Source organism: Rhamphochromis sp. 'chilingali', assembly GCF_963969265.1.
Source record: "Rhamphochromis sp. 'chilingali' genome assembly, chromosome: 12".
NCBI classification, from domain to species: domain Eukaryota; kingdom Metazoa; phylum Chordata; class Actinopteri; order Cichliformes; family Cichlidae; genus Rhamphochromis; species Rhamphochromis sp. 'chilingali'.
In genome coordinates this window covers 10,226,451-10,240,202 of record NC_137939.1, presented here as the reverse complement: position 1 = coordinate 10,240,202, position 13,752 = coordinate 10,226,451, and the positions used below count along the sequence as shown (strand labels likewise).

General features: G+C 44.6%; 1 protein-coding gene across 1 annotated transcript in view; it reads left to right on the top strand.

Moving 5' to 3' along the window:
• Nucleotides 1-8,775: 8,775 nt before the first annotated feature.
• The window catches only part of ajap1 (adherens junctions associated protein 1), a 55,492-nt gene continuing 50,515 nt past the window's right edge, over nucleotides 8,776-13,752 (top strand). The window contains exons 1-2 of the mRNA XM_080900062.1: nucleotides 8,776-9,394; nucleotides 9,589-9,710. Of these exons, the coding sequence (XP_080756188.1) occupies nucleotides 9,682-9,710 (29 nt within the window). The 5' untranslated portion in view covers nucleotides 8,776-9,394; nucleotides 9,589-9,681. The remainder of the gene's footprint in view (nucleotides 9,395-9,588; nucleotides 9,711-13,752) is intronic.

Below are 13,752 nucleotides of genomic sequence, written 5' to 3'. Positions count from 1 at the left end.
GACGGGGTTGTCGCCCACTTGCTCCCTCACAATGTAGACCGTTTGCTCCCAGTAGGGTCTCAGTTTGCCAGGGCCCCCCCTTTCACTCAGGTTTCGTACCAGTACTCGGTCTCCTGCCTGTAGCATTACTCCTTTGCATCTTTTGTCATAGTTTGCTTTGCCTTTGGAACTTGACTGTTGACTGTTTGCATTTGCAATGCGGTATGCTTCTGTCATCTTCCCTTTCCATCTTTCTGCATACCCATGTGGTGTCTCAGTGTTGTTTTCTGCCATGAGACCAAAGAGAAGGTCTACTGGAAGACGAGGGTGTCGACCATACAAGAGGTAGTACGGAGAGAAGCCAGTCGATTCATGCTTGGTACAGTTGTAAGCATGGATAACATGGGGTAGATGTTCCTTCCAATTTTGTTTCTCCTTTTCTCCCAGTGTACGCAGCATCTGTAACAGGGTGCGATTCAGTCTTTCAGTAGGGTTGCATTGGGGATGGTAGGGGGATGTCCTTGAGTGACCAACGCCTGCGAGTTCTCTTAGGGACTTGAATAACTGATTCTCGAACTCGCGACCCTGGTCGTGGTGGAGCTTGGAGGGGTAGCCGAATTTGGGAATGTAGTCATTGAAGAGGCGGTCTGCCGCGGTCTTTGCGGCCTTATTCTTGGTGGGATACGCTTGTGCGAACCTGGTAAAATGGTCTACAACAACCAGTATATATTCAAACCCACCTTTACAAGACTCTAAGTGCAGGAAGTCAATGCAAACAAGCTCAAGAGGGGAGCTGGATGTTATGCTACCCATGGGTGCTCTCTCGTGTGTCGTTGGCTTCTTCTGCTTGATGCACTGACACTTCCTTGTGACGTACTCTTCAATTTCTCTCTTCATGAAAGGCCAATAGAACCGCTCTCGAGCCAGGTTCAAGACTTTCTCCACGCCGACATGGCCCATGTTGTTGTGGAGGTGTGTGAGAGCTACCTGTCTGTAGAGAGTAGGTAGGACCAGCTGCTTGCGTCCTGTAGTCTTTCTATAGAGAAGGTCATTCTCCATGTGCAGCCGACTCCACTCTCTCAACAGTCTCTTTGTGTTAGTGTCAGCCTTGTCATCTTCTGTTGGTCTTATGTCCTTCTCTACCATGTCAATGACTTTTCCGATTGCTGGATCTGCTCTCTGCGATTGTACAAGTTGGTCATGACTGATTGACTGTAGGGGTTCTTTGATGGGTAGGTTTGGTGCGGTGAGGTTAAGGGCTGCAATCCATGCTACGTCTCCTTGCTTCGCTCTTCTGCTCCCTTCCCAAACTGCACATACGGCTTCCTCCGACAGTTCCTCTGAGCACTCTCCCATGAACCTCTCAATGTCAAGTGGGCAACGTGACAGCACATCTGCATCAATGTTTACTTTTCCCGGCCGATATTTGATGTCGAAGTGGAAATCTGCCAATTGTCCGACCCAACGGTGTCCAACTGCATTGAGCTTTGCTGTGCTGAGGACATATGTCAAGGGATTGTTATCTGTAAAAATGGTGAAATGTGGAGCATAGTAGAGGTAATCCTTAAACTTGTCACAAACTGCCCACTTGAGGGCGAGAAACTCTAGTTTTCCGCTGTGCAAGTGGTAGTTTTGTTCAGCAGGTGTGAGCGTGCGAGACCCATACCCAATCACTCTCATCTTGCCTTGTTGGTTCTGATATAGGACGGCACCAAGGCCCCTCTGGGATGCGTCCGTGTGCAATATAAAAGGGCGGGTGAAATCAGGGTACGCTAACACTGGTGGCTGAGTGAGCATGCCGATCAAGCGCTCAAGGATCTCTTGGTGTTCTTTGTTCCACTGTATCAGGGCTCGAGAAGGCTGCTGAGTGTGTTTTGCTCTGCCTCTAGTTGGCTTTGGTGGCAGTGTGTTGGACGGGACTTGGAGCAAGTCATACAACGGTTTGGCTATGCGGGAGAAGTCCTGCACATACGTCCGATAGTAGCTTAGGAATCCCAAAAGCTGCCTGACTTCTCCGACGGTCTGTGGCCTTTTGTGTTTGAGTGCCTGTACTGCCTCGGTATCTTTGGGGTCCACCTTTACTCCATCTGCAGATACCAATCGGCCGACATAGCGAACCTCTTTACGGAACAGCTCACACTTCTCGGGTTTTAGCTTTACACCATGCCGTTGTAGGGCTTGAAGGACTTTCTGTAGCACTTGGACATGTTCGTCAAACGACTTGGAAAAACAAAGCACGTCGTCAAGGTAAGGGATACAGCACTCGTCTCTGAGGGTGTCAAGCATTTCTTCCATGCTCCGTTGGAAGGCTGCTGGGGCATTAGACAGTCCAAAGGGTATCCTCACCCATTCATAGAGGCCCCACGGGGTAGTGAATGCCGTCAGGTACCTTGAGCCTTCTGCGATGAAACCTTGATGATAAGCTTTACCCTGATCCAGGATCGAGAACCAGCTGTAACCACCTAGCGAGTCTGTGAGATCCTGGATCCGGGGGAGTGGGTGTCTGTCTGGCACAGTCTTGTTGTTTAAGAGACGATAATCGATGCACAAACGTAAAGACCCATCCTTCTTCCTTACGCAAATGACTGGAGCAGCATACGGCGACTGTGACTTCACTACCCATCCCTTGACAATCAGCTCTTGAATATACTCCTTTACTTCCCTGTAGAGGGGTTTAGGGATAGAAGCATAGGCCCTCTGGACTGGTGTATCATCTTTGAGCCTGATTTCCATTTGTAGTGAAGGGATACAGCCTATGTCTGTGCTGCTACGAGAGAACGCCTCACACTCTTCCCTTAACACCTTTTCAACTGACTTCTGTTGGTCCGGACTCAGGTGGCTAAGATCAACTGGGGGTAGCCATGACTCAGTGGACAGTTCAGAAACAGGGGTGGCTGCGCTTACCTCAGCTATGGTGATGGGGCTCTGTGTGGGTTGAGTCAGCTCTGATGTGTTTGTGGGTCGGTCTGCCTCAATAACTTTAGCGACATGTTGAATAGTACCCAGGGCTGTTCTCTTCGGTAGAATTATTTCGTGTTTGGAGTGGTTAGAGATGGGGACCTTAACAAATGGCCTTTGAGGGTTGTTGATCTCAAGGAGCCCTTCCCCAACACTCAGGTGTCTCAAGGCAGTGTTCTCGTCGGGTTCGTACAGCACCAGGGGGTCACAAATGTCAAAACTTTGGGGTACTCTGCACCACACTTGGACTGCTTTTCCAGCAGGAATGGTCACATTGCTCTTCCCAATTCTCACTGTGGCTGGGTCACATTCTGCTCTTTGTGGTACTTGTATGAAGTTTACCATAGCCATCACTTGCTCTTTGTCTGTACCAAAAGCTTTGCGTAGGAGACTATACAATAGAGCACTGGCCTCTCGGTCTGACTCTTGTGTTTGGATAATGGCGCCAAGCACGTTCGCTCCCAGGAGGGGCTGAGGGAGTGACAGCTTACTGACAAGGAAAGGGGCTTGCACAGTAAGATTGGGATCTTCGTGACCAGCGAGAGTGACTGTAAGTTCAACCCACCCATCATAAGGAACTGCTTGTCCGTTAACCGCATAAACTTCAAGTCCATCATTTAACAGCTCTTGGAGGGGTCGCACCTGATAGTTAGGAATAAACCGCTGAACCCACTGTCTGTCCACTAAACTCACTTGTGAGCCAGAATCAAATAACACTGTCACTGGATAGCCACCAATCAAACACTTGAGGAGGCTTTTCTTTCCAACTAGGGGGACTTTACAGCTGTTTGGTGTTAAACTTTGGCAAGAGGTTACCTGTTGCTTTCTCTGGTCTCGCTTTGGCTGCTTTCTTTTTAGCTTACTGCGACGTCTTGCACACTCAGTAGTAAGCTGTGCAGAGGAAGACCTTACTGGCTGGGACTGTGACTCTGCGCCGGCCTCTGGCTGTCCCTCGACAGAGACCGATTCCAGTTTCCCTGAGTTTTGGTCCGCTTTAAACATCCCACCGCTCGGTGTCCTGACTCGCAGCATACAAAGCAATGACTACAGTCCTGCAAGTTCTGTTCCTTTGGACAAAGGAACGCTTTCTTTTGAGGAGGTCTGTTGGGGTTGGCTGGGGTTTGGAAAAGCGGGTTGGGAGGTGGTTGTGGGGACAGCTGGCAAGGCTTTGCCTCCTGTTGTTTAATTAGGCTGGCGACCATGTTAGTTAGAGTCTCTACTTGGGCGGCGAGTTGTTTGATTGTTGGTGAGGATTGTTCTTTGGCTATCTTGTTGTTTGCTTCGATCCCAGCACTTTGGGCTTGTGCACTCTTTTGGCGGGCGACTTGGCCTAACCTTCGCTGGTGTTCATTTTCATCACTGATAATCTTTGTGACCTCACTAAGAATCTCTTCGTCAGTGACATTGTTGTTTGAGGTGAGAGGTCTTAGTCTTTGTCGCAAGTCTGCGTACTTAGCCCCCAGGCCTTGATAGATTGTGTGGAGGAAAACTTCCTGGACAGTTCTTGGGTCATAGGAGATCTCAGTGTTGGCCTGCTTCGACTGAAAAATAAGCTTCTGTTTAAGTCCAATCATGCGATACAGAAACTGCTGGGGCGTCTCTTGTTCACTTTGTCTAGCACACATTAACTCCTGGAGCATTTCAGTTGTCGCTTTTTCTCCGAGATGAGACCTCAGAAAGCCCTGAAGTTCATGGAGAGACAGGTCATCTTTGAGCATTAACATGTCCCGGAAAGTGCCAGGCTTCACAATTCTCAACACACCTCAAACAATTTCAGCCTCCACAAATCCTTCTTTAACTCCTTCATTAATCTGCTTGGTGAGACTGTTGTAGCTGATTTCGGAACTGTTGTCTCCAATCTGTCCCCCAAAAACTTTGAATTCTCTGCGTGGTAAGTACGAAAAGTCTCTTACAGTGACTGGCTGCTTAGGGCTAATCTGTATGATTGGTTGTGGTTGCAAATTGCTCTGCTGGCGTGCTACAGCAGGTGACTGGGCCCTTACAGTTCCACATAGTCTTAGCCTCTCACCCAGTGTCTCATACGCTTTCCTCAACTCCTCTAACTGTTGTGTTTCTGCGTTTGCATAGGGGTTTGGTGATATATCTGGTGGATCTTCCGGCGGTTGTGGGTCTAGCACGGTATTGGATGGTTGTGGACTGGGCATGGCATGTACTTCATTCTCACCAGCTGTTTGCACGGCAGGATTACTTCCCTGGATGACTAGATTAATCAAATCATTCAGCGTCAACAAATGACTCATGCCCTCATCTTCAAGTTGCAGTAGTGTGTTTGACTGTATGTAGGAGGTGATATAGTCCATACAACCTTCTTTATCATCCTGACTGAGCTGTGTAGTGTCTTTGTTTTCTGATGCGAGGCTCTTAGCGAGTTCGAAGAGGTCTTGACCTTGGAGTGAAAACAAGCGTCTCCTGATATTCCAGGCGAGTTCCTTTCTCTCGGTCGACATGTTGTATGTATTTCTGATTATCCTTCAGCTCGATAGTGACTAGGATGCGTCACACTCCCCTCACTGAAGTACGGTTCCACGTTGAGGCAAAGGTCCCCTTTTCACCTCACTACCTGGACACCTACTCGCTGGCTTGGCTGGAGTAACGGCCTTGTCACGATTGTGTCGTGGTTCTGGTATCACTGGATCTGCCCTCGACGACTGTAGAGGAGAGATCCCGGACGAGCCCCCACAGTTTGTTACGGGTCCCAGATGTGAAGACCACAATAACAAAAAGAATACAAATCTGTAAAAATAAAGGTAGAGTCTCAGAGAAAGAATCACAGGAGCACTCGTGTCTTTTCCCGAATTGCATCTGAGAGGACAGGAAGTTGGTCCGCTCTAGGCAACCGCGGGCGAACGACTACAGTGTCAACAGTTCCGCTTATTATTTCTCACTTTTACTCTCCTCAATTGTTATGGACTACACGTAATGAATGTAAAATAATAATTGTCTTAATTGCTGACATATGTTTTTCTTAAAAATAATAAAATTTCCCAAAATGTGGTAGCACATTTGTGTTCACCACACAGTCACTGTTCTGAAACAGCTGCAGTTCTGATTGGGAGATGAGTGACTTTCTTCATGACTAGATGCTGATCAAGGCAACCCCAGACAGGCACGCCAGAGGCAAAGTCGGCCTCGGGTTTAGACACTGAGAATTGGAGTGAAAAGCAAATTTAAATTCAGTAAATACAATGGCTATACATGCTTTTTTCTTCTTTTCCAGGAAATTCTAGAGCGGCTGCAAAGGCTAAAAAACAGGTGTGATGCGTTCACCAGTTTGACACGTTGACCCCGAGGTGTACAAGAAAGGCCGGCACATCCCCTCTTTCTCTCACGCAAGAGCTGGTCTTGTCATGGGTAATATTTTCACCTATCTCGCTGTGCGGTCACATGAGCACAATGATTCTAATGAAATTGGATTTTGCCTACCGCTGATATCTTGTAGTACAGGTGTGCAAAAAGCCCCCAGGTTGACAGTTTAATGCTGCATTCGTGTCATATGGGAACGATGGTAGATATAAGCCCCTCACTAGAGAATACCTGTCGCTTTAGCTTCAGCACTCAGCTAGCAAATGTTACAAGGAAAGAACATTTAACCTCAGATTGTGGAGCTATTCCAAAGCTCAGGTGATGTGATTGATCCTGATGTTCAGAGCACTTCCTGATATCTGACATCTCATTGTAGCTATCTCTGTTTATACTGTGTATTGTACACTATGGACCTTTTTGACTTGTGGGGCAGGGAGTGTGAAAAGCACTGACAACATCAATCACAGGTGAAAAACACATGATAATCAATTTGATTACATTGAATGATGGATGAGATCCCACATTTCTAATGACAAACTGATCTAACAGAATACAGAAATGTGTCTTTTTTCTGTCTCTTTTGAGCCTTTTAAAACAGTTAAAGTGTTACAGACTTAACTGTAACTCTACTCACGTGTTACAGAGTAGGGGACCCTTAAAGTCTTACTTCTTTGGCATACAGTGAAATAATTCCTGCTCATTGCCTGCTGTTGCCATGCTTTCCATAAACAGAAACTGGTTCTCTGATGAAGGACCATGTCCTAGTGGCATCAACAGGAACTACACATTCTGGATCATGACACCTGTACCAAGGAATATAGGAAGTATGAGCCAACACCAAACTGAAAAAGGATGGGAGGTGGAATACAAATTATGAATAATGGTATAAAAACGTATTTCAGTCAGGCAAGTTCTAGTTTGCTTAATACCACTTTCTTACAAAAGTAAGAAAGTGGTATCTTACAAAAGTAAGAAAGTGGTTCCATTATTCATTCATTCCATTATTTGTTCCATTATTCGTTCCAGTTCTTTGGTCAATTTACACCATCAAAATAAATCAAATGAAAAAGGTTTGAAACTTCAATTTTCCATTTTTTGATTACTTCACAAATGGGCTTGTCCGTGCCTCTGGTTAAAATGTTAATGTTTCATATTGGGCTGTTGCTTCAGAATTGGACTTTTGAACAAAAAAAGGGACTCTTTTTAATTTTCCGGGCACTCCTTTGTGGTTGGACTGGATCATTAGAGCATTCGCAGAGTCTAGAGCCAGTTCAGCAATAGACCCTGTAATACAATTGCAGTATGTATCATATAGGCCAATATTACCTTGGCTAATTTATTATCACACTGTGTTAGACATGCATAAAATGTCTTCAGCCACAGGTCAATGTATTGTTGTATTATACCTTACATGTGCTGTAGTAGACTGTGTCATTGATTGGCTACATATTTATTAATCATTTTTATTTATTTCCCAGAGATTTTTTAATCCAAAAATATTGCTTCAAAAATTTATAAAGCAAATAAGAAAAAAACAACTTCTTATCTAAACTGAACAACAAGTTTTGCGGCTTCAACGAAAGACTGTATATAAAAAATGTATCTAGTTACTGTGATGCCATCTATTTCAGCTTTTTGAAACCAGATGCTGAAGAGTATATGTGATTAAATCAGCAATCCCGCTCCATCACAATTCACAGGTTATTGCTATAAAAAAACAACAAATGCGACGTTGAACACGAACACAGTTGGGGTGAAGACCCATTAGGCAATCATCGTGTATAAGTTTCAATAAAATCTCTTTTCAGAGTAAAATCTATTCTGAAGGGAGTAGCAAGTCTTGTAAAATTGCCCATAAAACAATAAATATGATTTTGACCTTGACAATTCAGATGGCTACTCATTAGATAATCATTGTGTAAGTTTGATTAAATTCTGATCAGTAGTATAGGAGGAAGATTAGAGGAGAGAGGATGATTTTGACAACCTCCTTTTGCAGCCAGACGCATTTATGCTTATTGATGTCCTTGTTGTGTCCATCTTTTATATACAGTCTATGGCTTAAAAAAAGAAATAACAAGAATAACAAGCAGTTTGTGAGCAAGCTGATATTGAGCAGTGTTGTCGATCTGCCTGGCAGAACATAGCAACACCCAGGCTAAATGAACTGGGTCGTTTCTATTTTATGTGTCTCATATCATATAAAATATAAATTATTTTATGATATGCTATCTTACAGGCTACAAGGTTATTTGGCAATTCCCTTAGCTGGCTACAAAAGTGCAGATACGTAATGGTCTCACTGTTATATGGTCTTCCAACCATAGTGTGCAGCTCTGCACACTTCTGTACTCTACTGGATTTGTCATACCCAGTCTTGCAGTCATGAATGTGCACCCATATGACGTGAGACACTCCAGCACATGACATATTTGGCTTTAAAGTGACGTCACGGCAGCGTGGGGCTCAGCAGGCAGATCGTTCGTCAGTCTGAGAGAAGAGGAGCAGCAGGAGGAGACGTGCCGGTCTCCTCTCCGCTGTAATGACAAGCCCTCACAGCCACTCTCTCCAACTCCTCTGAAACAACCCTCAGCCTCCAGGATTTTCCTCCGCCGCTTCCCCTCTTCCTTTTTCTTTTCAGTTGCACCTTATTTCATTTTACTTTCATTTATTTTACTTTATCTAACCTCTCAACCACCCCCCTCCACAGAGATGTCAACAGATAATGAAGATCCCCTGCCTCTGGTGACTTGAATCCTCCCTGCTTCAGAGAACTGAACATTCTCATTTTCCGCCCCCCATTTTTTTTTCCAATTTTCTTTTTTGGACGTTCATCTGCCGTTCAGCAATGTAGGAGAAGTGACGGCGTCATTTCAGCAATGAGGATGCCAACTGCATGCCCCGATTTCGGCTCTCGGCATCTTGCATCTTTGCCTTTTCTGCTGGGGCGACTGAAAAATGAACGATTTGCGTGAAGGCAAAGTTTGAGGGTACCTCTTTCGGTTTCCCGCTCACCTGTCCGCCTGCACGCGCCTACCCCCTCTCTCTCCTCTCGGCTGGTGAGCAGGGAGAGCAAATCATCGCCAACAGAAGAACTGACGGACAACTTCAAAGAGACCCGACAATTGTTCTGGTATTTTTAGTGGAATTTTTTTTGTTTGTTTTTTTCGGCAGTGTTTTTTTCCTCCTCCCCCCCCCCCCCCCCCCCCCCCCGTCCTTTTTTTTGGGAGGAATTTGATGTGCGCAACGTAGAAGGATATGGCTTAAATGATGTTTGCGTTGACAGCTGGAGTAAGGTCCGTAACTTGAGTGCTTTCTTCTCATCAGCAATTGCCGACTTTGGTGGAAAAACCCATCCAAATGGGAGGATACCTGGAGGACTGAGTCGGTTTTCGACAGTCGAGAGAGAGAGAGAAAAAAATGTGGATAAAACGGAGTGTCGCGCGCAGGTAAGGCACAAATTATTTTGTTCAGTAATTACTTTGTACTTAAATTCTTGAATGATTAAGGGGGGAAATGTAGACTGTGATTGTGCATTGTAATTTCTCTTCAACAGCGTGTCTCAATTTTTTCTTTTAAATCTACGCCACTGCAAGTTATTAGAGTCTGCTGGAATTGATGAACGAATAACATAGATCAATTGGACTGTGAAAAGCGCGAGGCTGTGGCTGCCGCTGTGTTAGAGTTATACACATATTAGCTGCTTTAGCGTTGGTAATAAAGAATATCCGGGTACAGGCTTTCTATAGATATGTTGTGTGATTTTTAAAAAAAATTTTAAGGAAGAAAATAATTGGAAAATTTCACATCCTGTACGCTGGGGGTCGCCAACAGTACGGCGCAAGCGACGCACATACATTCGCAGATAACAGACGCGTGCTCAAAGCGACACGTGTGTAGACACACGCGCGCGTGCGCGTGCACAGTCTCAAGGTTAGGTCTGTCAATTCCTCCCCACTTGTGAGAATAAACGCGTCCAGGTGAGCTCCACGTGCAATTCGTTGGCATAAAGTGAAGGTAAAATGATGAAATAAATAAAACTGAGAAGCTTTGCCCCCAAAATATTAAAGCACTTGGTGTTCTGATGAGTGCGTATCCAAGCACAAGGAGAGGATGGCATACAAAATATCTGTGCGCAGGGGTCAGCTTGATCACACTGAACAACACATCCCTTATCTTTTTAGGCTACATTAAAGTCTTTTTGCCTGAGAAATAGTTTTTTTTAAATGATAGATATGATAGAACTACATCCCTAAAGTGAAGATATAGAAAGTAGGCTTCAGACTTCAACTGATGAGTGAGGAAGTCCAAACAAAAGCCCTAAGTGAGATCATTCATTTGCCCCAAAGTGGGTTTATAGGTAATGACACACTGCAAAATGAGACCAAGTCTGTTTTCTTGCCACCTGCTGGATCCCATTCCCACCGGCAGCTCATATTCCTGCCCAGTTGCAGCCGTACATTTGTTATGCATGACACACGCTGTACATCTTTAGGGCTGACCTCGCAGGGTAATGGCAATGCACGTCTTAGACAGTGCAGTTGTGCGAGATGATGAAATGAAATGCCATGCCTTTAGATGGATCGGCAAGGGGCACAGAGAAACCAATTTCCATCATCGGGAATTTCCTTGTCACTTGCTCACACAAACTGGAATGTCCAAATGGGACATTGGACGATCTGCAGCCGCTGTTATGGACTGAAGTCGCTTGTTATTAGCAGTAATGTACCCTGTTTTGTAGTCAGGTATTTTTACTGGCTTGGGCCTTTTCAGGGCGCAGAAGTTATTGTGCACACAGGAATCTGTGCACATGCATTAAAGGCAATAAAGTTGTTTATGTGACAGAGATCTGTCCATTTTCCTTTAAGTTAAACCCCAATTATCAAAACTCGTTAAAGAATATTAAAATGCTCTCGGTAGTTCAGTAGCTGTAGCCGAAGCATCTTCATGAGGTGCCCACGGTTACTCTGTGCATGAGAAACCCCGCCACAGTCTAAAGTTTTGCAATGCTGTCGCTGATTATCAGACATTGATGGCAGCAGTTGGTGGCGGGGCTTTTACTGGAGTGATTTCCTTCCCTGCAGTATGGGTGGTGAAAATATTTACTTTCCTTTGTTTGAAAAAAAAAAAAGGATGGATGAACTGAATGTGTACAGAGAAAGCCACTGTACCTGTTGGAAGAGACAAAGAACAAACCACCTACAGAAAGTAAATATGTGGGCGTAAATGCAACCGCACTGGCTTCAGTAGACCAGGAGAAAAAAAAGGGCTGATGGAGAGTTACAGATACAATTTAAAAAAAACAAGGCTTCTAGAGATGACTACAGTAGTTACTCATCGTTCTGGGCAAACCGTCTCATTAAGACAGCCTGTGGGCTAAGGCTGGGCTTTAGTGATTATCACTATTATTTATAGACTTACTAAAAAGACTGTAAAGATGTGATGATAACATGGGAACGAATTGTAATTGGGTTCTTATTAAAGTAGCCATCCCAAATTGTAAACCAGCTGTTTGTTGGTGTGCATTCAGTTTTTCTCGTAAATGGATAACAATGAACGCTCATGACCTGCGACATGCTTCACTGTCTGTGATGTGTGAAATCTTCCAGTCAAAGCTAAATGCTGGTAATTTGCAGCGTTATAACGAGCTTGAACCAGAGAGCATCTGACTCGAGGGTTAACCAGCGGGGATTCGGCTCTCACACACTCGGGATCTCTGGGCTGAGCATTTCATGGATGTCACACAGTTTCAGGTCCCCCATGGCGAGCTCTTGTACAGCTGAGGCACCGGAGATGCTATCAAGCCTCGGCACACTGCGGCAGTAAAAAGCGTTGCTGACTGAGACACCAGTTGCCTTTTACGAAGGCTTTATTTGTCTTGTTTCACTTGCCTGGCAGAGGATTGTAAAGCATAGATGGCTGTGTCTTTGTATGTTTAGCCTTTTCTGCTCAATAGGGATACATTGAGTGATCAAGAGTGATACATCGAGTGAATTTGACAGTAGTGATTCAGATATGCACTAAAAAAGAAAAGAGAGTGGTTTTAATGAGCTGTGAGCTGCCTAATATTGCTACACCTGGTGATAATTTCTTTGGTATTTTGCGAGTTACTCCTGTGTGAAAAAGAAAACTGTTATAATAGTCTAATTCTGATTAATATCACTGGCTTAATGAGAAGGGTTCCTCATGTATTACAGTTTGCAGTGAGGTGTTTTTTTCTTCCCCAATGAGAAAAAGTTGCACAGCATCATCAGTCTGCAGCTGGTTATATGACAAGCCGTGGTTCTCTTAGCGAGCCCTACTAAGAACTCCAGGGCTAAACATGGCATTACTGTGTTAGGGGCCATCAGATATTCAGATATTCCTATGATTTAGGTGCCATCTTAATAGCCTCTATGAGGGTTATTAACTGGGCCTCTCTGGAGCGTGATTAACCTAATTTGCAGTGAAATAGGCTGTGTTGCTTCTTGGAGATCCTATCCTCTGGAGGCGTGTGTGTCTGTGTGTATGTGAGAGTGTGTCTGCATGTGTGTCATTAGCACCCTGTGCTCAGCAGGAATCTGTTAGAGCCAGAAGGACCGGTACAGGTTGTCCCTTTCTAATGACATAAAAGACAAAAAAGGCATGGACGCTGTCCATCTAAACCTTCTGGAAATACCTCTGAGAAAGAAAGAGAACAAGAGAAAGGCTAGCTGTTGTTGAAGACGTGGGTGAAACATGAACGACCTGTCACTGACTGGCATAGCAATTAGCAGAGAGGAGTCAAAGGCAGAATGGGACCGTAACTGCTACTGTGCTTTAATTTCTTACTGCAACACATGAGTGCATATCGGAAGCTTGAAATGAGAAGCCTGGAGTTTAGCTCATTAAGTTTTTTCTTTCTTTTTTTTTTTGAAAACCGAACACTTAAAATACTTGAATTTATGCGCTGGTGATCAAAAAAAAAAAAAAAAAAAATCAATAGCAATCAGAATAAGTGTTTTGCTTTGTGGAACCGGCTGTAGACCGCCAAATGACAGTAAACCTCAGAATAAAACCTCCATATTCAGATCTCATGAATTTATAGTCCGTGTTCTAACTTTATTGGCAGCAACCTTCAGCCTGATTGTGTTTAATCACCGGCTTGTCCGCTTTGTGCTACATGAAAAAAGTGTGCGTGTTTCTATCGCACTGGAGCACAACCATCCACAAAGTAAAGGAACTAACAGCACAGAACTCATACTTGATTCATGTAGTGAGCTTTTGCTGGATCAATACTGCCTCTACAAAGGATCAGACTTATCCGTCATGGCCCTTCCCACTAACTGGCCTTCTCCAGGCACTGGGGTGCCTCTCAGAGGGCCATTTTCTACTCCTCCTCCTCCACCAAAACCCCAAACTGCCACCTGCTTTATTTTGTGTTTAGCTACTTAGTGGTATTTGCTGTCAAGTTTGTCACAAGAGACAAACAAGACTTAAAGACAGTAAAGGGCTGATATGACCGAAGCATTG